Below are 25,692 nucleotides of genomic sequence, written 5' to 3'. Positions count from 1 at the left end.
CTTTGCAATTAGCTAGATTAGCGGCGAAAAATTCAGGGTTTGCTATCGTGGCGCGCAGAGCGCTTTGGCTAAAGTCTTGGTCAGCGGATGTGTCATCCAAGACAAAATTGCTTAACATCCCTTTCAAAGGTAAAACTCTATTTGGACCAAAATTGAAAGAGATTATTTCAGACATCACTGGGGGAAAGGGCCACGCCCTTCCACAAGATAGGCCTTTCAGGGCCAAGAATAAGTCTAATTTTCGTTCCTTTCACAATTTCAGGAACGGACCGGCCTCTAATTCTGCATCCTCTAAGCAAGAGGGTAATGCCTCACAACCCAAACCAGCCTGGAAACCGATGCAAGGCTGGAACAAGGGTAAGCAGGCCAAGAAGCCTGCCGCTGCTAACAAAACAGCATGAAGGAGTAGCCCCCGATCCGGGACCGGATCTAGTGGGGGGCAGACTCTCTCTCTTTGCTCAGGCTTGGGCAAGAGATGTTCAGGATCCCTGGGCGCTAGAAATAGTTTCTCAGGGTTATCTCCTGGAATTCAGGGAACTACCCCCAAGGGGAAGGTTCCACATGTCTCACTTATCCTCAAACCAAATAAAGAGACAGGCATTCTTACATTGTGTAGAAGACCTGTTAAAGATGGGAGTGATACACCCAGTTCCAATAAAGGAACAAGGAATGGGATTTTATTCCAATCTGTTCGTAGTTCCCAAAAAAGAGGGAACTTTCAGACCAATTTTGGATTTGAAGATCCTAAACAAATTTCTCAGGGTACCATCGTTCAAGATGGAAACCATTCGAACGATTCTACCCACTATCCAGGAAAGTCAATTTATGACTACCGTGGATCTAAAGGATGCGTACCTACATATTCCTATCCACAAAGAACATCATCAGTTCCTAAGGTTCGCTTTTCTGGACAAGCATTACCAGTTTGTGGCCCTCCCATTCGGGTTAGCCACTGCTCCAAGGATTTTCACAAAGGTGCTAGGGTCCCTTCTAGCGGTTCTAAGACCGAGGGGGCATTGCAATAGTACCTTACTTGGACGACATTCTAATACAAGCGTCGTCCCTGTCAAAAGCAAAGGCTCATACAGACATCGTTCTAGCCTTTCTCAGATCACACGGATGGAAGGTGAACATAGAAAAATGTTCTCTGTCTCAGTCGACAAGAGTTCCCTTCCTGGGAACAATAATAGATTCCTTAGAAATGAGGATTTTTCTGACAGAGGTCAGAAAATCAAAACTTCTAAGCTCTTGTCAAGTGCTTCATTCTGTTCCTCGTCCTTCCATAGCGCAGTGCATGGAAGTAGTAGGGTTGATGCTTGCAGCAATGGACATAGTTCCTTTTGCACGAATTCATCTAAGACCATTACAACTGTGCATGCTCAAACAGTGGAATGGGGACTATACAGACTTGTCTCCAATGATTCAAGTAGATCAGAAGACCAGAGATTCACTCCGTTGGTGGCTGACCCTGGACCATCTGTCCCAGGGAATGAGCTTCCGCAGACCAGAGTGGGTCATTGTCACGACCGACGCCAGTCTAGTGGGCTGGGGCGCGGTCTGGGAATCCCTGAAAGCTCAGGGTCTATGGTCTCGGGAAGAGTCTCTTCTCCCGATAAACATTCTGGAACTGAGAGCGATATTCAATGCTCTCAGGGCTTGACCTCAGCTAGCAAAGGCCAGATTAATAAGGTTCCAATCAGACAACATGACGACCGTTGCGTATATCAATCATCAGGGGGGAACAAGGAGTTCCCTGGCGATGAAAGAAGTGACCAAAATAATTCAATGGGCGGAAGATCACTCCTGCCACCTGTCTCCGATCCACATCCCAGGTGTGGAAAACTGGGAGGCGGATTTTCTGAGTCGTCAGACATTCCATCCGGGGGAGTGGGAACTCCATCCGGAGATCTTTGCCCAAATAACTCAATTATGGGGCATTCCAGACATGGATCTGATGGCGTCTCGTCAGAACTTCAAGGTTCCTTGCTACGGGTCCAGATCCAGGGATCCCAAGGCGACTTTAGTAGATGCACTAGTAGCACCTTGGACCTTCAACCTAGCTTATGTATTTCCACCGTTTCCTCTCATTCCCAGGCTGGTAGCCAGGATCAATCAGGAGAGGGCCTCGGTGATCTTGATAGCTCCTGCGTGGCTACGCAGGACTTGGTATGCAGACCTGGTGAATATGTCATCGGCTCCACCATGGAAGCTACCTTTGAGACAGGACCTTCTTGTTCAGGGTCCATTCGAACATCCAAATCTGGTCTCCCTCCAGCTGACGGCTTGGAGATTGAACGCTTGATTCTATCGAAGCGTGGGTTTTCAGATTCTGTGATAGATACTCTGGTTCAGGCCAGAAAACCGGTAACTAGAAAGATTTACCATAAAATATGGAAAAGATATATCTGTTGGTGTGAATCCAAAGGATTCCCATGGAATAAGATAAAAATTCCTAAGATTCTCTCCTTTCTACAAGAAGGTTTGGAGAAAGGATTATCTGCAAGTTCTCTAAAGGGACAGATCTCTGCTTTATCTGTCTTACTACACAAAAGACTGGCAGCTGTGCCAGATGTTCAAGCATTTGTTCAGGCTCTGGTTAGGATCAAGCCTGTTTACAGACCTTTGACTCCCCCCTGGAGTCTAAATCTAGTTCTTTCAGTTCTTCAAGGGGTTCCGTTTGAACCTTTACATTCCATAGATATTAAGTTACTATCTTGGAAAGTTTTGGTTGCAATTTCTTCTGCTAGAAGAGTTTCAGAGTTATCTGCTTTGCAATGTTCTCCGCCCTATCTGGTGTTCCATGCAGATAAGGTGGTTTTGTGTACTAAGCCTGGTTTTCTTCCTAAGGTTGTTTCTAACAAAAATATTAACCAGGAGATAGTTGTACCTTCTTTATGTCCGAATCCAGTTTCAAAGAAGGAACGTTTGTTACACAATTTGGACGTAGTCCGTGCTCTAAAATTCTATTTAGAGGCTACAAAAGATTTCAGACAAACATCTTCCTTGTTTGTTGTTTATTCTGGTAAAAGGAGAGGTCAAAAAGCGACTTCTACCTCTCTTTCCTTTAGTCTTAAAAGCATCATCCGATTGGCTTATAAGACTGCCTGACGGCAGCCTCCTGAAAGAATCACAGCTCACTCCACTAGGGCTGTGGCTTCCACATGGGCCTAAAAGAACGAGGCTTCTGTTGACCAGATATGTAAGGCAGCGACTTGGTCTTCACTGCACACTTTTGCCAAATTTTACAAATTTGATACTTTTGCTTCTTCGGAGGCTATTTTTGGGGGAGAGGTTTTGCAAGCTGTGGTGCCTTCCGTTTAGGTAACCTGATTTGCTCCCTCCCTTCATCCGTGTCCTAAAGCTTTGGTATTGGTTCCCACAAGTAAGGATGACGCCGTGGACCGGACACACCAATGTTGGAGAAAACAGAATTTATGCTTACCTGATAAATTACTTTCTCCAACGGTGTGTCCGGTCCACGGCCCGCCCTGGTTTTTTAATCAGGTCTGATGAATTATTTTCTCTAACTACAGTCACCACGGTACCATATGGTTTCTCCTATATATATTTCCTCCTGTCCGTCGGTCGAATTACTGGGGTGGGCGGAGCCTAGGAGGGACTATATGGCCAGCTTTGCTGGGACTCTTTGCCATTTCATGTTGGGGAAGAGATATTCCCACAAGTAAGGATGACGCCGTGGACCGGACACACCGTTGGAGAAAGTAATTTATCAGGTAAGCATAAATTCTGTTTTTTTTTTGTTATAAGATTTAAAACTTTGTTTTGGGTGTGGATTATTTTCAGCGGAATTGGCTGTCTTTATTTTATCCCTCTCTCTCTAGTGACTCTTGCGTGGAAGATCCACATCTTGGGTATTCATTATCCCATACGTCACTAGCTCATGGACTCTTGCTAATTACATGAAAGAAAACATAATTTATGTAAGAACTTACCTGATAAATTCATTTCTTTCATATTAGCAAGAGTCCATGAGGCCCACCCTTTTTGTGGTGGTTATGATTTTTTTGTATAAAGCACAATTATTCCAATTCCTTATTTTTTATGCTTTCGCACTTTTTTTCTTATCACCCCACTTCTTGGCTATTCGTTAAACTGATTTGTGGGTGTGGTGAGGGGTGTATTTATAGGCATTTTGAGCTTTGGGAAACTTTGCCCCTCCTGGTAGGAATGTATATCCCATACGTCACTAGCTCATGGACTCTTGCTAATATGAAAGAAATGAATTTATCAGGTAAGTTCTTACATAAATTATGTTTTTTTTTTTTCCACATGGCTGGTTTGATTTTTGCCTAGAAACAGGCTTTCCACTGTTGCAATATGAGTGGGAAGGGCCTATTTTAGTGCTTTTCTGTGCAGATAAAAATGCTGACAGAGACATTCAGCTTCCCTCTGCATGATACAGGACATCTCTGAAGGGTTTAAAAGGCTTCAAAGTCGTGTTTGAGGAGGGTAACAATCACAGTAGACTGTGGCAGTTGTGACTGTGTTTAAAAAACGTTTTTTTCATTTATTATTCTGTTTTTGTTATTAAGGGGTTAATCATCCATTTGCAAGTGGGTGCAATGCTCTGCTGACTAGTTACATACACTGTAAAAATTTTGTTAGTGTAACTGCCTTTTTTCACTGTTATTTCAAATTTTGTCAGAATTTTTCTCTTAAAGGCACAGTAACGTTTTTTTATATTTCTTGTTAACTTGTTTTAAAGTGTTTTCCAAGCTTGCTAGTCTCATTGCTAGTCTGTACAAACATGTCTGAAACAGAGGATACTTGTTCATTATGTTTAAAAGCCATGGTGGAGCCCCATAGGAGAATGTGTAATAAATGTATTGATTTCACCTTAAACAGTAAAGATCAGTCTTTATCTATAAAAGAATTGTCACCAGAGGGGTCTGTCGAGGGGGAAGTTATGCCGACTAACTCTCCCCACGTGTCGGACCCTTCCCCTCCTGCTCAAGGGACGCATGCTAATATGGCGCCAAGTACATCAGGGACGCCCATAGCGATTACTTTGCAGGACATGGCTGCAATCATGAATAATACCCTGTCAGAGGTATTATCCAGATTGCCTGAATTGAGAGGCAAGCGCGATAGCTCTGGGGTTAGATGAGATACAGAGCGCGTAGATGCTGTAAGAGCCATGTCTGATACTGCGTCACAATATGCAGAACCTGAGGACGGAGAGCTTCAGTCTGTGGGTGACGTCTCTGAATCGGGGAGACCTGATTCAGAGATTTTTAATTTTAAATTTAAGCTTGAGAACCTCCGTGTATTGCTTGGGGAGGTATTAGCTGCTCTGAATGACTGTGACACAATTGCAGTGTCAGAGAAATTGTGTAGGCTGGATAAATACTATGCAGTGCCGGTGAGTACTGATGTTTTTCCAATACCTAAAAGGTTTACAGAAATTATTAGTAAGGAGTGGGATAGGCCCGGTGTGCCCTTTTCCCCACCACCTATATTTAGAAAAATGTTTCCAATAGATGCCACTACACGGGACTTATGGCAGACTGTCCCCAAGGTGGAGGGAGCAGTTTCTACTTTAGCAAAGCGTACCACTATCCCGGTTGAGGATAGTTGTGCTTTTTCAGATCCAATGGATAAAAAATTAGTGGGTTACCTTAAGAAAATGTTTATTCAACAAGGTTTTATTTTACAGCCCCTTGCATGCATTGCGCCTGTCACTGCTGCGGCGGCATTCTGGTTTGAGGCCCTGGAAGAGGCCATCCATACAGCTCCATTGACTGAAATTGTTGACAAGCTTAGAATTCTTAAGCTAGCTAACTCATTTGTTTCTGATGCCATTGTTCATTTGACTAAACTAACGGCTAAGAATTCCGGATTCGCCATCCAGGCGCGTTGGGCGCTATGACTCAAATCCTGGTCAGCTGATGTGACTTCGAAATTTCAAGGCAGGTGCAGCATCAACTTCCTCTGCTTCAAAACAAGAGGGAACTTTTGCTCAATCCAAGCAGGCCTGGAAACCTAACCAGTCCTGGAACAAGGGCAAGCAGGCCAGAAAGCCTGCTGCTGCCTCTAAGACAGCATGAAGGAGCGGCCCCTATCCGACAACGGATCTAGTAGGGGGCAGACTCTCTCTTCGCCCAGGCGTGGGCAAAAGATGTTCAGGATCCCTGGGCGTTGGAGATCATATCTCAGGGATATCTTCTGGACTTCAAAGCTTCTCCTCCACAAGGGAGATTTCACCTTTCAAGATTATCTGCAAACCAGATAAAGAAAGAGGCATTCCTAAGCTGCGTAGAAGATCTCCTTGTAATGGGAGTGATCCATCCAGTTCCGTGGACGGAACAAGGACAGGGGTTTTATTCAAATCTGTTTGTGGTTCCCAAAAAAGGAGGGAACCTTCAGACCAATTTTGGATTTAAAGATCCTAAACAAATTCCTCAGAGTTCCGTCATTCAAGATGGAAATTATTCGAACCATTTTACCTATGATCCAAGAGGGTCAGTACATGACCACAGTGGACTTAAAGTGAATGTAAATTTTGATGTTTAAGTGCCCGGTTTTTAAAACTTTGATTAAAAACAGGGGCACTTTAATTCATCAAAATTTACATTTCACTCCTGTTGTGACAAAAAACTTACCTTTTAAACTTCACAGCAGCTGCTGCTTCCTCCGGTCTCACAAGCCATTTCTGATGTCAGAAATGATTGATAGGTCATCCTCCAATCACAGATTCCCCCCCGGGGGATTCAGTGTCTGATTCACTGCTGTGATTGGAGGAAGCCAGATACCTCATTTTAGACCCAGGAAGAGGCTTTGAAACAGGTGGAGGAAGCTGGAGCTGCTGTGAAGATTAAAAAGTAAGTTTATTTTCACAACAGGAGTGAAATGTAAATTTTGATGAATTAAAGTGCCTCTGTTTTTAATCAAAGTTTTAAAAACCGGGCACTTTAGCATCAAAATTTACATTCACTTTAAAGGATGCCTACCTTCACATTCTGATTCACAAGAATCATCATCAGTTCCTGAGGTTTGCTTTTCTAGACAGGCATTACCAATTTGTAGCTCTTCCATTCGGGTTGGCTACAGCCCCAAGAATTTTTACAAAGGTTCTGGGCTCACTACTGGCGGTCCTAAGACCGCGAGGCATAGCGGTGGCTCCTTACCTGGACGATATCCTGATACAGGCGTCAAGCTTTCAAATTGCCAAATCTCATACAGAGATAGTTCTGGCATTCCTGAGGTCGCATGGGTGGAAAGTGAACGAAGAAAAGAGTTCTCTATCTCCTCTCACGAGGGTTTCCTTCCTAGGGACTCTAATAGATTCTGTAGAAATGAAAATTTACCTGACGGAGTCCAGGTTATCAAAACTTTTAAATACTCCATTCCGCGCCCCACGGTGGCTCAGTGCATGGAAGTAATCGGCTTAATGGTAGCGGCGATGGACATAGTGCCATTCGCGCGCCTGCATCTCAGACCGCTGCAATTATGCATGCTCAGTCAGTGGAATGGGGATTACTCAGATTTGTCCCCTCTACTAAATCTGGATCAGGAAACCAGAGATTCTCTTCTCTGGTGGTTATCTCGGGCCCATCTGTCCAAGGGTATGACCTTTCGCAGACCAGATTGGACAATTGTAACAACAGATGCCAGCCTTCTAGGTTGGGGTGCAGTCTGGAACTCCCTGAAGGCTCAGGGTTCATGGACTCAGGAGGAGAAACTCCTCCCAAAAATATTCTGGAGTTAAGAGCAATATTCAATGCTCTTCTGGCTTGGCCTCAGCTAGCAACACTGAGGTTCATCAGATTTCAGTCGGACAACATCACGACTGTGGCTTACATCAACCATCAAGGGGAACCAGGAGTTCCCTAGCGATGTCAGAAGTCTCCAAGATAATTCGCTGGGCAGAGACTCACTCTTGCCACCTGTCAGCGATCCATATCCCAGGTGTAGAGAACTGGGAGGCGGATTTTCTAAGTCATCAGACTTTTCATCCGGGGAATGGGAACTCCATCCGGAGGTGTTTGCTCAATTGGTTCTCCGTTGGGGCAAACCAGAATTGGATCTCATGGCGTCTCGCCAGAACGCCAAGTTTCCTTGTTACGGGTCCAGGTCCAGGGACCCAGAAGCGGCACTGATAGATGCTCTAGCAGCGCCTTGGTTCTTCAACCTGGCTTTTGTGTTTCCACCGTTTCCTCTGCTCCCTCGTCTGATCGCCAAAATCAAACAGGAAAGAGCATCAGTGATACTGATAGCACCTGCGTGGCCACGCAGGACCTGGTATGCAGACCTAGTGGACATGTCATCCTTTCCACCATGGTCTCTGCCTCTGAGACAAGACCTTCTAATACAAGGTCCTTTTAATCATCCGAATCTACTTTCTCTGAGACTGACTGCATGGAGATTGAACGCTTGATCCTATCAAAGCGTGGCTTTTCCGAGTCAGTCATTGATACCTTAATACAGGCACAAAAGCCTGTCACCAGGAAAATTTACCACAAGATATGGCGTAAATATCTTCATTGGTGTGAATCCAAGAATTACTCATGGAGTAGGGTTAGGATTCCTAGGATATTGTCCTTCCTCCAAGAGGGTTTGGACAAAGGATTATCAGCTAGTTCTTTAAAGGGACAGATTTCTGCTCTGTCTATTCTTTTACACAAGCGTCTGGCATAAGTTCCAGACGTTCAGGCATTTTGTCAGGCTTTAGTTAGAATTAAGCCTGTGTTTAAACCTGTTGCTCCTCCATAGAGCTTAAACTTGGTTCTTAAAGTTCTTCAAGGGGTTCCGTTTGAACCCCCTTCATTCTATTGATATCAAACTTCTTTCATGGAAAGTTCTTTTTCTGATGGCTAATTCCTTGGCTCGAAGAGTCTCGGAGTTATCTGCCTTACATTGTGATTCTCCTTATCTGATCTTTCATTCAGATAAAGTTGTTCTGCGTGCAAAACCTGGGTTTTTACCTAAAGTGGTTTCTAACGAGAATATCAATCAAGAGATTGTTGTTCCATCATTATGTCCTAATCCTTCTTCAAAGAAGGAACGTCTTTTGCATAATCAAGACGTAGTCTGTGCCTTGAAGTTTTACTTACAGGCTACTAAAGATTTTCGCCAAACATCTAACCTGTTTGTTGTTTACTCTGGACAGAGGAGAGGTCAGAAGGCCTCGGCAACCTCTCTTTCTTTTTGGCTTCGGAGTATAATCCGTTTAGCCTATGAGACTGCTGGAAAGCAGCCACCTGAAAGGATTACAGCTCATTCTACTAGAGCTGTGGCTTCCACCTGGGCCTTTAAAAATGAGGCCTCTGTTGAACAGATTTGCAAGGCTGCAACTTGGTCTTCCCTTTATACTTTTTCCAAATTTTCCAAATTTGATAATTTTGCTTCTTCTGAGGCTGTTTTTGGGAGAAAGGTTCTACAGGCAGTGGTTCCTTCCGTTTAAGTTCCTGCCTTGTCCCTCCCATCATCCGTGTACTTTAGCTTTGGTATTGGTATCCCACAAGTAATGGATGATCCATGGACTGGGTACACTTAACAAGAGAAAACATAATTTATGCTTACCTGATAAATTTATTTCTCTTGTAGTGTATCCAGTCCACGGCCCGCCCTGTCCTTTTCAGGCAGGTCTAAATTTTAATTAAACTACAGTCACCACTGCACCCTATGGTTTCTCCTTTCTCGGCTTGTTTCGGTCAAATTACTGGATATGGCAGTGAGAGGAGGAGCTATATAGCAGCTCTGCTGTGGGTGATCCTCTTGCTGTTGGGAAGGAGAATATCCCACAAGTAATGGATGATCCGTGGACTGGATACACTACAAGAGAAATAAATTTATCAGGTAAGCATAAATTATGTTTTTTGCAATGGCGCTGGATTGAGTTTTTAAAAGTCGTGCCGTTGTTATTAAGCAAAGTCTGTGAATGCGCTATTCCAGTTTAGCCAGACATCCACCGTAATTCCGATGTTCAGCAGGGCTGCCAGTTTTAGTAGCCCCCGTGTGTGTCTGTGTCCTGTTGTTAGAGAAGGCAGCCGTTAACGGTCATTCAGTGCCTCCACCGCAAATGGTACAGGGCTCAATATAGATTCATGAACCAAATATCACCGGTCATCGCTTCCATAGGTCACTGCCCACACTTTAGAGGTATTTCAGGCTGTGTCTCTTTGCTCAGGCATCAGGAATCTTTTGAGTAGCTCACTTTTTCTAACGGAGCTCACACTTGTGCAGCCATCTCGTTTGAACGCTGGCTCCGCCCCCCTCCAATTTACTTCTATTCAATTTGTTTTGTTATTTTGCTATCTTTTGTTAAAATGCATACTTGGGTTGGATCAGGAGCTGCTGATTGGTGGCTGCATATATGTGCCCTATGTTATTGGCTCACCCATGTGCATTGCTCTTTCTTCAATAAAGGATACTAAGAGAATAAAGCAAATTAGATAATAGAAGTATAATGGAAAGTTGTTTAAAATTGTTTTCTCTATCTGAATCATTAAAGAAAAAATAAGTTTCATGTCCCTTTTACTTCTTGCACCAAATGGACATAGGTACGTCACATAGTACTTTGCCCAGCATACTGTCTTGACATAGTACCTACATCCAGCACAGCGGCGCATGTTGCAGTCCCCGCTGTCAGATGTAACAACGGGAGCCGCCAACAAGGTGCAGAAGGCGTTTTCATTCATATGTTAAGGGAGCACTGGTCATGTTCCCTTACTATATGTAGTCAGATTGTCAGTCGTTGCCAACCGTGATGGTGTCACTATCTGTAACGATCTTGAGCTGGTTCTGGTCGGAGGAAAGAAGGGAGCTTTGTGGGTGGCCCAGCACGGGAGGGGGGTGGGAGGTACAGAATACCCTACACTATGGAAAATTGGTTTGGAAGGGGAGATGGAGGCTGCCTATACTACAGAAAAAACATTGGTTGGAGGGGTCTCTACTCTATAGAAAAATAGTAATTGTTTGGAAGGTTGAGGGGGATCCCTACACTACAACAACAACAAAATCTAATGAATTTTGTGGAATGTAATAATATATTATTATGGGGTTTTGTAATACTTTGGTAATTTTTACAATAATGTCTTAATTTTTTTTTAATAAATAAGTAGTTGAAATTGTCATCCTCTGAAAGCTCTTTCTTCTGTTAAGTGTGATCAGTCCACGGGTCATCATTACTTCTGGGATATTACTCCTCCCCAACAGGAAGTGCAAGAGGATTCACCCAGCAGAGCTGCATATAGCTCCTCCCCTCTACGTCACTCCCAGTCATTCTCTTGCACCCAACGACTAGATAGGATGTGTGAGAGGACTATGGTGATTATACTTAGTTTTATATCTTCAATCAAAAGTTTGTTATTTTAAAATAGCACCGGAGTGTGTTATTATCTCTCTGGCAGAGTTTGAAGAAGAATCTACCAGAGTTTTTGTTATGATTTTAGCCGGAGTAGTTAAGATCATATTGCTGTTTCTCGGCCATCTGAGGAGAGGTAAACTTCAGATCAGGGGACAGCGGGCAGATGAATCTGCATAGAGGTATGTAGCAGTTTTTATTTTCTGACAATGGAATTGATGAGAAAATCCTGCCATACCGATATAATGTCATGTATGTATACTTTACACTTCAGTATTCTGGGGAATGGTACTTCACTAGAATTACACTGTAAGAAATACATAAAGCTGTTTAATAACTAGAGATTATGTTTAACGTTTTTGCTGGAATGTAAAATCGTTTTCATTTGCTGAGGTACTGAGTGAATAAATGTTTGGGCACTATTTTTCCACTTGGCAGTTGCTTAATCTGTTTTCTGACAGTTTCTGTTCTCCCTCACTGCTGTGTGTGAGGGGGAGGGGCCGTTTTTTGGCGCTTTTACTACACATCAAATATTTCAGTCAGCAACTCATTGTATTCCCTGCATGATCCGGTTCATCTCTACAGAGCTCAGGGGTCTTCAAAACTTATTTTGAGGGAGGTAATTTCTCTCAGCAGAGCTGTGAGAATTATAGTTTGACTGAGATAAAAAACGTTTATTCTGTAATTTGTTTCCTGCTTTCAGAATTTGTTATCTTTGCTAATGGGATTAAACCTTTGCTAAAGTTGTGTTGTTTACAAGGATTGAGGCTATAACTGTTTCAATTTATTAATTTTCAACTGTCATAGATCTTCTGTGCTTCTTAAAGGCACAGTACGTTTTAATATTATTCTAATTGAATTGTATTTCCAAGTTGCAAGTTTATTTGCTAGTGTGTTAAACATGTCTGATTCAGAGGATGATACCTGTGTCATTTGTTGCAATGCCAAAGTGGAGCCCAATAGAAATTTATGTACTAACTGTATTGATGCTACTTTAAATAAAAGTCAATCTGTACAAATTGAACAAATTTCTCCAAACAACGAGGGGAGAGTTATGCCGACTAACTCGCCTCACGTGTCAGTACCTACATCTCCCGCTCAGAGGGAGGTGCGTGATATTGTAGCGCCGAGTACATCTGGGCGGCCATTCCAAATCACATTACAGGATATGGCTACTGTTATGACTGAGGTTTTGGCTAAATTACCAGAACTAAGAGGTAAGCGTGATCACTCTGGGGTGAGAACAGAGTGCGCTGATAATATTAGGGCCATGTCAGACACTGCGTCACAGGTGGCAGAACATGAGGACGGAGAACTTCATTCTGTGGGTGACGGTTCTGATCCAAACAGACTGGATTCAGATATTTCAAATTTTAAATTTAAACTGGAAAACCTCCGTGTATTACTAGGGGAGGTGTTAGCGGCTCTGAATGATTGTAACACAGTTGCAATACCAGAGAAAATGTGTAGGTTGGATAAATATTTTGCGGTACCGACGAGTACTGAGGTTTTTCCTATACCTAAGAGACTTACTGAAATTGTTACTAAGGAGTGGGATAGACCCGGTGTGCCGTTCTCACCCCCTCCGATATTTAGAAAAATGTTTCCAATAGACGCCACCACAAGGGACTTATGGCAAACGGTCCCTAAGGTGGAGGGAGCAGTTTCTACCTTAGCTAAGCGTACCACTATCCCGGTGGAGGATAGCTGTGCTTTTTCAGATCCAATGGATAAAAAGTTAGAGGGTTACCTTAAGAAAATGTTTGTTCAACAAGGTTTTATATTGCAACCCCTTGCATGCATTGCGCCGATCACGGCTGCAGCGGCATTCTGGATTGAGTCTCTGGAAGAGAACATTGGTTCAGCTACTCTGGACGACATTACGGACAGGCTTAGAGTCCTTAAACTAGCTAATTCATTCATTTCGGAGGCCGTAGTACATCTTACTAAACTTACGGCGAAGAATTCAGGATTCGCCATTCAGGCACGCAGGGCGCTGTGGCTAAAATCCTGGTCAGCTGATGTTACTTCTAAGTCTAAATTGCTTAATATACCTTTCAAAGGGCAGACCTTATTCGGGCCCGGGTTGAAAGAGATTATCGCTGACATTACAGGAGGTAAAGGCCATGCCCTGCCTCAGGACAAAGCCAAAGTCAAGACTAGACAGTCTAATTTTCGTTCCTTTCGTAATTTCAAAGCAGGAGCAGCATCAACTTCCTCTGCACCAAAACAGGAAGGAGCTGTTGCTCGCTTCAGACAAGGCTGGAAACCTAACCAGTCCTGGAACAAGGGCAAGCTGACTAGGAAACCTGCTGCTGCCCCTAAAACAGCATGAATTGAGGGCCCCCGATCCGGGATCGGATCTAGTGGGGGGCAGACTTTCTCTCTTCGCCCAGGCTTGGGCAAGAGATGTTCAGGATCCCTGGGCGCTAGAGATAATATCTCAGGGATACCTTCTGGACTTCAAATACTCTCCTCCAAGAGAGAGATTTCATCTGTCAAGATTGTCAACAATCCAGACAAAGAAAGAGGCATTTCTACGCTGCGTACAAGAGCTCTTGTTAATGGGAGTAATCCATCCAGTTCCACGATCGGAACAGGGACAGGGGTTTTACTCAAATCTGTTTGTGGTTCCCAAAAAAGAGGGAACTTTCAGACCAATCCTGGACTTAAAGATCCTAAACAAATCCCTAAGAGTTCCATCGTTCAAGATGGAGACTATTCGGACAATTTTACCTATGATCCAAGAGGGTCAGTACATGACCACTGTAGATTTAAAAGATGCTTACCTTCACATACCGATTCACAAAGATCATTATTGGTACCTAAGGTTTGCCTTCCTAGACAGGCATTACCAGTTTGTGGCCCTTCCATTCGGATTGGCTACAGCTCCAAGAATCTTCACAAAGGTTCTGGGTGCTCTTCTGGCGGTACTAAGACCGCGGGGAATCTCGGTAGCTCCATACCTAGACGACATTCTGATACAAGCTTCAAGCTTTCAAACTGCCAAGTCTCATACAGAGTTAGTGCTGGCATTTCTAAGGTCACATGGATGGAAGGTGAACGAAAAGAAAAGTTCACTCGTTCCACTCACAAGAGTTCCCTTCCTGGGGACTCTTATAGATTCTGTAGAAATGAAGATTTACCTGACAGAGGACAGGCTAACAAGACTTCAAAGTGCTTGCCGCACCCTTCATTCCATTCAACACCCGTCAGTGGCTCAATGCATGGAGGTAATCGGCTTAATGGTAGCGGCAATGGACATAGTACCCTTTGCACGCTTACACCTCAGACCACTGCAACTGTGCATGCTAAGTCAGTGGAATGAGGATTACTCAGACTTATCCCCTTCTCTGAATCTGGATCAAGAGACCAGAAATTCTCTTCTATGGTGGCTTTCTCGGCCACATCTGTCCAGGGGGATGCCATTCAGCAGACCAGACTGGACAATTGTAACAACAGACGCCAGCCTTCTAGGTTGGGGTGCCGTCTGGAATTCTCTGAAGGCTCAGGGACAATGGAGTCAGGAGGAGAGTCTCCTGCCAATAAACATTCTGGAATTGAGAGCAGTTCTCAATGCCCTCCTGGCTTGGCCCCAGTTGACAACTCGGGGGTTCATCAGGTTTCAGTCGGACAACATCACGACTGTAGCTTACATCAACCATCAGGGAGGGACAAGAAGCTCCCTAGCTATGATGGAAGTATCAAAGATAATTCGCTGGGCAGAGTCTCACTCTTGCCACCTGTCAGCAATCCACATCCCGGGAGTGGAGAACTGGGAGGCGGATTTCTTAAGTCGTCAGACTTTTCATCCGGGGGAGTGGGAACTTCATCCGGAGGTCTTTGCCCAAATACTTCGACGTTGGGGCAAACCAGAGATAGATCTCATGGCGTCTCGACAGAACGCCAAGCTTCCTCGTTACGGGTCCAGATCCAGGGATCCAGGAGCAGTCCTGATAGATGCTCTGACAGCACCTTGGGACTTCAGGATGGCTTACGTGTTTCCACCCTTCCCGTTGCTTCCTCGATTGATTGCCAGAATCAAACAAGAGAGAGCATCAGTGATTCTAATAGCACCTGCGTGGCCACGCAGGACTTGGTATGCAGACCTGGTGGACATATCATCCTGTCCACCTTGGTCTCTACCTCTGAAACAGGACCTTCTGATACAGGGTCCCTTCAAACATCAAAATCTAACTTCTCTGAAGCTGACTGCTTGGAAATTGAACGCTTGATTTTATCAAGACGTGGGTTTTCTGAGTCAGTTATTGATACCTTAATACAGGCTAGGAAACCTGTTACCAGAAAGATTTACCATAAGATATGGCGTAAATACCTATATTGGTGTGAATCCAAAGGTTACTCTTGGAGTAAGGTTAGGATTCCTAGGATATTGTCTTTTCTACAAGAAGGTTTAGAAAAGGGTTTATCTGCTAGTTCATTAAAGGGACAGATCTCAGCTCTGTCCATTCTGTTACACAAACGTCTGTCAGAAGTTCCTGACGTCCAGGCTTTTTGTCAGGCTTTGGCCAGGATTAAGCCTGTGTTTAAAACTGTTGCTCCACCATGGAGTTTAAACCTTGTTCTTAATGTTTTACAGGGCGTTCCGTTTGAACCCCTTCATTCCATTGATATAAAGTTGTTATCTTGGAAAGTTCTATTTTTAATGGCTATTTCCTCGGCTCGAAGAGTCTCTGAATTATCAGCCTTACATTGTGATTCTCCTTATTTGATTTTTCATTCGGATAAGGTAGTCCTGCGTACTAAACCTGGGTTCTTACCTAAGGTAGTTACTAACAGGAATATCAATCAAGAGATTGTTGTTCCTTCTTTATGCCCAAATCCTTCTTCAAAGAAGGAACGTCTACTGCACAACCTGGATGTAGTCCGTGCTCTAAAATTTTACTTACAGGCAACTAAGGAATTTCGACAAACGTCTTCTCTGTTTGTCATTTACTCTGGGCAGAGTAGAGGTCAAAAAGCTTCCGCTACCTCTCTTTCTTTTTGGCTTCGTAGCATAATTCGTTTAGCTTATGAGACTGCTGGACAGCAGCCTCCTGAAAGAATTACAGCTCATTCTACTAGAGCTGTGGCTTCCACTTGGGCCTTCAAGAATGAGGCCTCTGTTGAACAGATTTGCAAGGCTGCAACTTGGTCTTCGCTTCATACTTTTTCCAAATTTTACAAATTTGACACTTTTGCTTCATCGGAGGCTATTTTTGGGAGAAAGGTTCTTCAGGCAGTGGTTCCTTCTGTATAAAGAGCCTGCCTATCCCTCCCGTCATCCGTGTACTTTTGCTTTGGTATTGGTATCCCAGAAGTAATGATGACCCGTGGACTGATCACACTTAACAGAAGAAAACATAATTTATGCTTACCTTATAAATTCCTTTCTTCTGTAGTGTGATCAGTCCACGGCCCGCCCTGTTTTTAAGGCAGGTAAATATTTTTTAATTTATACTCCAGTCACCACTTCACCCTTGGCTTTTCCTTTCTCGTTGGTCCTTGGTCGAATGACTGGGAGTGACGTAGAGGGGAGGAGCTATATGCAGCTCTGCTGGGTGAATCCTCTTGCACTTCCTGTTGGGGAGGAGTAATATCCCAGAAGTAATGATGACCCGTGGACTGATCACACTACAGAAGAAAGGAATTTATCAGGTAAGCATAAATTATGTTTTTTTATGCTCCCCAAAGTATATATCTAGTTTTCATAGATTAATAAAAAAAATAAAAATAATCAAAGGCTGAATTTCTGTTTAAACAGTGACGGCAAGAATGCTAAAAATGATCCAGTACTTTTGGCAAGTTTTTCTCTAAAATTTTAGGTAGTTAAGTGGTTAAGTATTGCTTTTGATCATACATTTCTGAGACATGTGTACTTTTTTTTTAATTTTTTTTTTTTCATCTTTTAGGAGGTGGAAGCACTTTTCAAGGGAGAAAGCTTGCCTAAATTTATTAACTGTGAGTTTGCCTATAATGACAATTGGTTCATTACATTTGAATCAGAAGCTGATGCACAACAGGTAACTAGTACTTAAAAGCATAAATATGTACAGCTGTTATGTTTTTAATGAATGCTGTTAGTTAACAGTTATATTAGTGTTAATTTTGAACACTTTCACAATAATCTTGCAGACCTCACGTTAGTCTGGATTCCACTTCATTAGTTGGCTTTTTACTCCCCACTATTTTTTTTTTACTAATCTGTAAGTAACTTATGCCTCATTAATTACTATTTTGGGGTGAGGAAAAGAAGCGTTAATCTAAGATCTTTTCAAGTTAGCTTTTTGTTGATGAACTCATCAAAAATGAAAAAATTTGTTTTGTTTAAATCAGATTTTATTTAACATGGTCTAATCATTATTTTTTCTTTAAATATGCACACCAATATTCTTGTGCTCCTTATTTTTTGGGGGGGAAACTATTATTTGTGATACCACATGTCTATTTCTGGTATACTTTCCTACACATTTCCCTCTGGTTCTCACTATTGCTCACTTTACTTGACACTTCCATTTGTTTAGTTTCCTTAAATTTCTTTATCTTTAACCCCTTGAGTGCTAACGACGGCTCTGAGCCGTCGCAGAGTTTCCCACTCTGGTGCTAACGATGGCTCAGAGCCGTCCCTAGCACTCTCCCACCTTGAGGGAGATCTGGGGGCTCCCACCTGCTCCTACCCCGGCGATTGGGCCTGCATAGTGCCAGGCATCGCCGGGGCTTCACGTTATGTGTGGTGACGTCACGCGCAATGACGTGATGTCACTGCGCAACTTTATTTATACTTAACAATGTTAATTATAGGAGCAGGGGGCATGCTGCTTAGAAGCCTGTATCTCGGGCATCTAAGCAGCTACAGACCCCCAAGACACACCATTGGAAAGGTAATCGTCTAACCTTTCCAACAGTGTTGGGGATCTGAAGAAAAAAAAGTTTTTAAATAATAAAAAAAAAAAATTAAAAAAGCTTAGCACCCAGGTGGGAAAGTATTTAGCACTCAAAAGGTTAAAAGGACACTAAACACAATTTGTTTCTTTCATGATTCAGATAGAGCATGCAATTTTAAGTAACTTTCTAATTTACTCCTATAAATTTTTCTTCGTTCTCTTGGTATCTTTCTTTGAAAAAGCAGGAATGAAGGCTTTGGAGCCGGCCCATTTTTTGTTTCAGCACGCTGAATTGCACTAGCTGATTGGTTGGGTGAATTTAGCGATCCAATCAGCAAACGCAACCTAGGTGTTGAACCAAAAATGGGCTGGCTCCAAAGCTTTCATTCCTGCTTTTTAAAATAAAAATACCAAGAGAAAGAAGAAAAATTGATAATAGGAGTAAATTAGAAAGTTTGCAGGCTCTATTTGAATTATGAAAGAAAAAAATAGATTTAGTATCCCTTTAATATTTTGATATTTATATATTTTAACTAGCATATTTTGTCATAGAATACTTTATACGTAATATGTTTCAACAGCACATCTGATACCTTTCTTAGTGTTAATTTGTGTTGGGTATATAATGACACAGTTCATCTGACATTTTACAAACTGTGATATACTGTTTATAGATTCTGAATCTGTGTCTGGACTAATCTTTTTAAAAACTAGATGTGGTACCTCTTGCCTGATGAATTGGCCCAAGGAAATAACAGCCAGGAGATTTTATTGTTTAAAGCAAATTAAATAAAGAAATATTAGCCATTTTTTAATTGCAACTGTCTTCCTTTATATCTTTAACCTGATCTAACACCCCCATTTTGCTCCTTTAGCACCAACTGCAGTGCTTCACACATGTAAGTTTACTTGGTGCAGATTGCAACTGAGAAGCCATATCAGTTTCCACTAAGATAAGATTGTTACTGATAATTGTCCTGGATTCTTAGTTGTCTCAGACTTTAATTCTTCTTGGGACATTTTACCTCTTTTTTTCAACAACAAAAAAACAATTTGTGAAAAATAGTCCTGTGTATATATTAACCCCTTAAGGACCTCAGCACTTTTCCGTTTTCTGACCGTTTGGGACCAAGGCTCTTTTTTCATTTCTGCTGTGTTTGTGTTTAGCTGTAATTTTCCTCTTACTAATTTACTGTACCCACACATTATATACACCCACACATTATATACCGTTTTTCTCGCCATTAAATGGACTTTTCAAAGATACCATTATCTTCATCATATCTTATAATTTACTATAAAAAAAATATAAAATGGAAAAAAACGCACTTTTTCTAACTTTGACCCCCCAAAATTTGTTACACATCTACAACCACCAAAAAACAACCATGCTAAATAGTTTCTAAATTTTGTCCTGAGTTTAGAAATACCCAATGTTTACATGTTCTTTGCAAGTTATAGGGCAATAAGTACAAGTAGCACTATTTCCCCCGAAATTTTTTTTCTCAAAATTGGTGATAGTTACATTGGAACACTGATATCTGTCAGGAATCCCTGAATATCCCTTGACATGTAAATATTTTTTATAGAAAACAACCTAGCGTATTGATCTAGGCCCATTTTGGTATATTTCATGCCACCATTGCACCGCCAAATGTGATCAAATAAAAAAAAAAAATTTCACAAACTTTTTCACAAACTTAAGGTTTCTCACTGAAATTATTTACAAACAGCTTGTGCAATTATGGCTTGTAAATGCTACTTTGGGATCCCCTTTGTTCAGAAACAGCAGACTTTTATATGGCTTTGGGGTTGCTTTTTGGTAATTAGAAGGCCCCTAAATGCTGCTGCGCACCACATGTGTATTATGCCCCAGCAGTGAAGGGGTTAATTAGGGATCTTGTAGGGTTAATTTTCTTCATAAATGGCTGAGACTTCTCTTGGGAGGAAAGTTCTTCAAGCGGCAGTGCCTTCTGTTTAAGTCCGCCTGTCTTGTTCTCCCTCCCTTCCATTCTGTGTCCTCTAGCTTGAGGGTATTGGTTCCCACTAGTAATTGAATGGATTTGTGGACTCTCCATGCCATTGGAAAGAAAACAAAATTTATGCTTACCTGATGATAAATTATTTTCTTTCATGGCATGGAAAGTCCATGACCCGCCCTTAATTTATTTTTAAGACAGCGTTTGTCATTTTTGTTTTAAACCTCAGGCACCTCTATACCCTTGTGTCCTCTTAACTTTCCATGTTCCTTCAGCTGAATGACTGGGGGTTTATGGGAAGTGGGAGTGATACTTAACAGCTTTGCTGGGGTATTCTTTGCCGCCTCCTGGTGACCAGGAGTTCATTTCCCACTAGTAATTAAATGGTTTTGTGGACTCTCCATGCCAGGAAAGAAAATAATTTAACAGTTAAGCATAAATTTTGTTTTTAATAACAAACTAACTAGTTAATAATTTATTTAGTGCAAGGCTTTGGGGTTTTAGAGTAGCTAACCCCTTGATTATAGACCCTTCACTGTGATCATTTCAGTCAGCATTGTGATCTGTGGTGATCAGTGCTTGAAATAGCTAAAAAATAAAAAATAAATACTTTTAATACCTTAAATAGTTAATATTTTTAGTTTGAGGTTTTAGAGTAACATTAGCCCTTTGATCACAGAACCTTCACTGGGATCATTGCTGATCAGGCCGGACGTTTTAAAATTATTTTTTAATTTTATTTGGTCTTTTTTTTAATTTAATAATTGAGTGTAATTTGAGAGTTTAGATTAGGGTTAAGACGTCATAGCTCTATATTGTCATTAGGGTTGCTGTAAGGATTCAGGTTTTGGGAGGTTTAGAATAGCGTTATGGTTTTAACCTTGTAAATGTTTACTGAAAGGGAGTTTATCTTTTTAAAAAAAAAAAAAAAAAAAAAAAGTTTGTACATATTTATATTCAGGAAGAGAAAAAAATAAAGTAATATTTAAAAAAAAAAAAAAAAAAGTTTGCCAGTAAAAATGGCACATTTATATAATGCTGAGGAGGCTTACAGAATACTTGTAGAGTCAGACAGTGAATGTGCCGCTGCGTTGGCCGTGCTGACTGCCTCTGCCATTGATGTGCATCTGAGTAATCAGTGTGGGTACCTCCCAAATTTGTAAGTTCCTGTTGTGCTCCCTTTTTATAGTAAAACCTTGCATCACCTGCGACATGCCTTCTGGTGAGCCAATTGAAACTGTTTCTGCCAGAGAGCTTCTTTGAAAATCTGGCAGAGGAAACAAACCTTTATGCCCATCAGTTCTTAGAAGCTAAGCAAGAATTCAGCTATGCAAAATGTAAGCTATGACAGAGATAAAACGATTTTGGTAGCTGCTGCTTGTTATGGGCATTACATTTTTTTTTTTTTTCTTATAAAATTACCATGAAAATGTATGTATATTAGAGTAAAACCCCCATTCTGACTACCCCACTTTGGCATATCTCATTCCTTGGATCAGGCACCAGATGCTCCTCAGGATTTTACATTTTACTGACAACCATGTGTGCCCCCACAAAAGTGATCCACATTTTAACCAGCTTGTCAAAATCCTCCCTGTTTAATATTTATTTAAAAGATTTTCCAAAGTGTATGTTCCCAAGCAACACATTTCTGTTGATGTGTCGCTAATGCAATTTAAGGTGCGGCTGCTGTTAAAGCAGTACATACACTCAAAATGGGCTCTCTATGGGGTGAAATTTTACAAATTGTGTTAAAGTACAACAGAATATACTTGTTCATTCAGAATATATACAGGAAGAGACAGCATCCCCCAGGTTGTCCAGAATCTAGCACAAGTAGAAAGATAGTATGAGACCGTATCCTTACGTAACTTAACAAAGGCTACCATTTATATCTGAACAATTTTTATACAAGTATTGAGTTATTTAAAATATTTTTATTTGACACCTCTGCTAGTGGCACAATGCAAAAAAACAAGGCAAATTCCCCAACAGCAAGTGCACTAAATATAAAAACAGAGAATTGTGGTTGACTATAAACAGCTCTGGTCCTTTATGTTAAAATTCATTGTGAACATATTGGTCCTGAAGTGGTTAAACATGTATGGTATATTACAAAGTTTCAGGCGATGTTTGGATAAAAATGCCTACAAATTCCCTCTAGAATTCTCTTTTAAGGCAGGTTTTGGACATTCTCCAAAATGGTTTGGTTCTGGGTCCATGAAAGTTCAGGTTTCTACTCTTTCTGTTCTTTTAAAATGAAAGTCTTTCATCCTTACATTTTTTTTTCATGCTCTGGATCCAAAAAAAATTGTAGTCTTCAAAAGTGTCATTTCTTGCACAGGATTTAAATCTGAGAATGCAACTTCCTCAATATTGTCCATTTAAACCTCTGCATGAAGCATCTTGAACGTCAACCTTTTAAGAATTTTATGTTGGTGTTTTGTTACAATAAAATAATTTGTTTCTCCAACATTGGTGTGTCCGGTCCACGGCGTCATCCTTACTTGTGGGAATATCTCTTCCCCAACAGGAAATGGCAAAGAGTCCCAGCAAAGCTGGCCATATAGTCCCTCCTAGGCTCCGCCCACTCCAGTCATTCTCTTTGCTGTTGCACAGGCAACATCTCCACGGAGATGGTTAAGAGTATGTGGTGTTTAGTTGTAGTTTTTTTATTCTACTATCAAGAGTTTATTTTAAAATAGTGCTGGTATGTACTATTTACTCTGAAACAGAAAAAGATGAAGAATTCTGTTTGTGAGAGGAAGATGATTTTAGCAGACAGTAACTAAAATCGTTTGCTGTTTCCACATAGGACTGTTGAGATGAAGTAACTTCAGTTGGGGGAAACAGTTAGCAGACTTTTCTGCTTAAGGTATGACTAGCCTGATTTCTAACAAGACTGTGTAATGCTGGAAGGCTGTCATTTCCCGTCATGGGGACCGGTAAGCCATTTTCTTAGTCTCAAACAGAATAAAGGGCTTAATATGGGCTATAAAACTGGTAGACACTTTTATGGGCAAAATCGATTGCTTTATTTGGGCATTTTATACATGTTTATGCTGGTAATTCACACTTATAAACTTGGGGAACGTTTTTTAACGTCAGGCACTATGTTAGACACCTTTTCCAGTCAGGAAGGGCCTTCCCAGTTGTAAGCTGAGCCTCATTTTCGCGCCATTACTGCGCAGTTACTTTTGAGAGCAAGACATGCAGATGCATGTGTGAGGATCTGAAAGTAGTTGGAAAAGTTCCTAGAAGGCTTCATTTGGTATCGTATTCCCCTCTGGGTTTGGTAAAGTCGCAGCAAAGGCTGTAGCTGGGACTGTAGAGGGGTTAAAACTGTAACCGGCTCCGGTTTCGTTATTTTAAGGGTTAAAGCTCTGAAAATTGGTGTGCAATACTTTGAATGCTTTAAGACACTGTGGTGAAAATCTGGTAAATTTTGAACAATTCCTTCATATTTTTTCACATATTCAGTAATAAAGTGTGCTCTGTTTAAAATTTAAAGAGACAGTAACGGTTTTGTTTTAAAACGGTTTTTGTGCTTTATTGACAAGTTTAAGCCTGTTTAACATGTCTGTACCTTCAGATAAGCTATGTTCTATATGTATGAAAGTCAATGTGTCTCCCCCTTCAAAATTGTGTGATAATTGTGCCATAGCGTCCAAACAAAGTAAGGACAGTTCTGCCACAGATAATGAAGTTGCCCAAGATGATTCATCAGATGAAGGGAGTAGACATGGTTCTACATCATCTCCTTCTGTGTCTATACCAGTTTTGCCCACGCAGGAGGCCCCTAGTACTTCTAGCGAGCCAATGCTTATTACTATGCAACAATTGACGGCAGTAATGGATAACTCCATAGCAAATATTTTATCCAAAATGCCTGCATATCAGAGAAAGCGCGATTGCTCTGTTTTAAACACCGAAGAGCAGGAGGGCGCTGATAATTGCTCTGTCATACCCTCACACCAATCTGAAGGGGCCATGAGGGAGGTTTTGTCAGATGGGGAAATTTCAGATTCAGGAAAAATTTCTCAACAGGCTGAACCTGATGTTGTGACATTTAAATTTAAATTAGAGCATCTCCGCGCACTACTTAAGGAGGTGTTATCTACTCTGGATGATTGTGACAACCTGGTCATTCCAGAAAAATTATGCAAGATGGACAAGTTCCTAGAGGTTCCGGTGCACCCCGACGCTTTTCCTATACCCAAGCGGGTGGCGGACATATTGAATAAGGAGTGGGAGAAGCCCGGCATACCTTTTGCCCCCCCTCCTATATTTAAGAAATTATTTCCTATGGTCGACCCCAGAAAGGACTTATGGCAGACAGTCCCTAAGGTCGAGGGGGCAGTTTCCACTCTAAACAAACGCACTACTATTCCTATCGAGGATAATTGTGCTTTCAAAGATCCTATGGATAAAAAATTGGAGGGTTTGCTTAAAAAGATTTTTGTACAGCAAGGTTACCTTCTGCAACCCATTTCGTGCATTGTTCCTGTCACTACAGCAGCGTGGTTCTGGTTCGAGGAACTAGAAAAGTCGCTCAGTAGAGAGACTCCATATGAGGAGGTTATGGACAGAGTTCACGCACTTAAGTTGGCCAATTCTTTTATTTTAGATGCCGCTTTGCAATTAGCTAGATTAGCGGCGAAAAATTCAGGGTTTGCAATTGTGGCGCGCAGAGCGCTTTGGCTAAAGTCTTGGTCAGCGGATGTATCATCCAAGACAAAATTGCTTAATATCCCCTTCAAGGTTAAAACTCTCTTTGGGCCATAATTGAAAGAGATTATCTCAGACATCACTGGGGGAAAGGGCCACGCCCTCCCACAAGATAGGCCTTTCAAAGCCAAGAATAAGTCTAATTTTCGTTCCTTTCGTAATTTCAGGAACGGACCGGCCTCTAATTCTGCATCCTCTAAGCAAGAGGGTAATGCTTCACAGACCAAACCAGCCTGGAAACCGATGCAAGGCTGGAACAAGGGTAAGCAGGCCAAGAAGCCTGATGCTGCTAACAAAACAGCATGAAGGAGTAGCCCCCGATCCGGTACCGGATCTAGTGGGGGGCAGACTCTCTCTCTTTGCTCAGGCTTGGGCAAGAGATGTTCAGGATCCCTGGACGCTAGAAATAGTTTCTCAGGGTTATCTTCTGGAATTCAAGGAACTACCCCAAGGGTTTCACATGTCTCACTTATCCTCAAACCAAATAAAGAGACAGGCATTCTTACATTGTGTAGAAGACCTGTTAAAAATGGGAGTGATACACCCAGTTCCAATGGCGGAACAAGGAATGGGATTTTACTCAAATCTGTTCGTAGTTCCCAAAAAAGAGGGAACCTTCAGACCAATTCTGGATTTAAAAATCCTTAACAAATTTCTCAGAGTACCATCGTTCAAAATGGAAACCATTCGAACGATTCTACCTACAATCCAGGAAGGTCAATTTATGACTACCGTGGATCTAAAGGATGCGTACCTACATATTCCTATCCACAAA

At 41.8% G+C, this 25,692-nt stretch overlaps 1 protein-coding gene across 1 annotated transcript in view; it reads left to right on the top strand.

The window, feature by feature from the left end:
* LARP4B (La ribonucleoprotein 4B) overlaps window positions 1-25,692 on the top strand; it is a 921,178-nt gene that overhangs the window by 438,498 nt on the left and 456,988 nt on the right. The window contains exons 8-9 of the mRNA XM_053715674.1: window positions 17,091-17,127; window positions 17,239-17,349. Coding sequence (XP_053571649.1) covers window positions 17,091-17,127; window positions 17,239-17,349 — 148 coding nt within the window. The remainder of the gene's footprint in view (window positions 1-17,090; window positions 17,128-17,238; window positions 17,350-25,692) is intronic.

Source organism: Bombina bombina, chromosome 5, assembly GCF_027579735.1.
Source record: "Bombina bombina isolate aBomBom1 chromosome 5, aBomBom1.pri, whole genome shotgun sequence".
NCBI lineage: Eukaryota > Metazoa > Chordata > Amphibia > Anura > Bombinatoridae > Bombina > Bombina bombina.
Note: the sequence above shows the minus strand (reverse complement) of the source record. Positions and strands in the feature narration are given on the sequence as shown.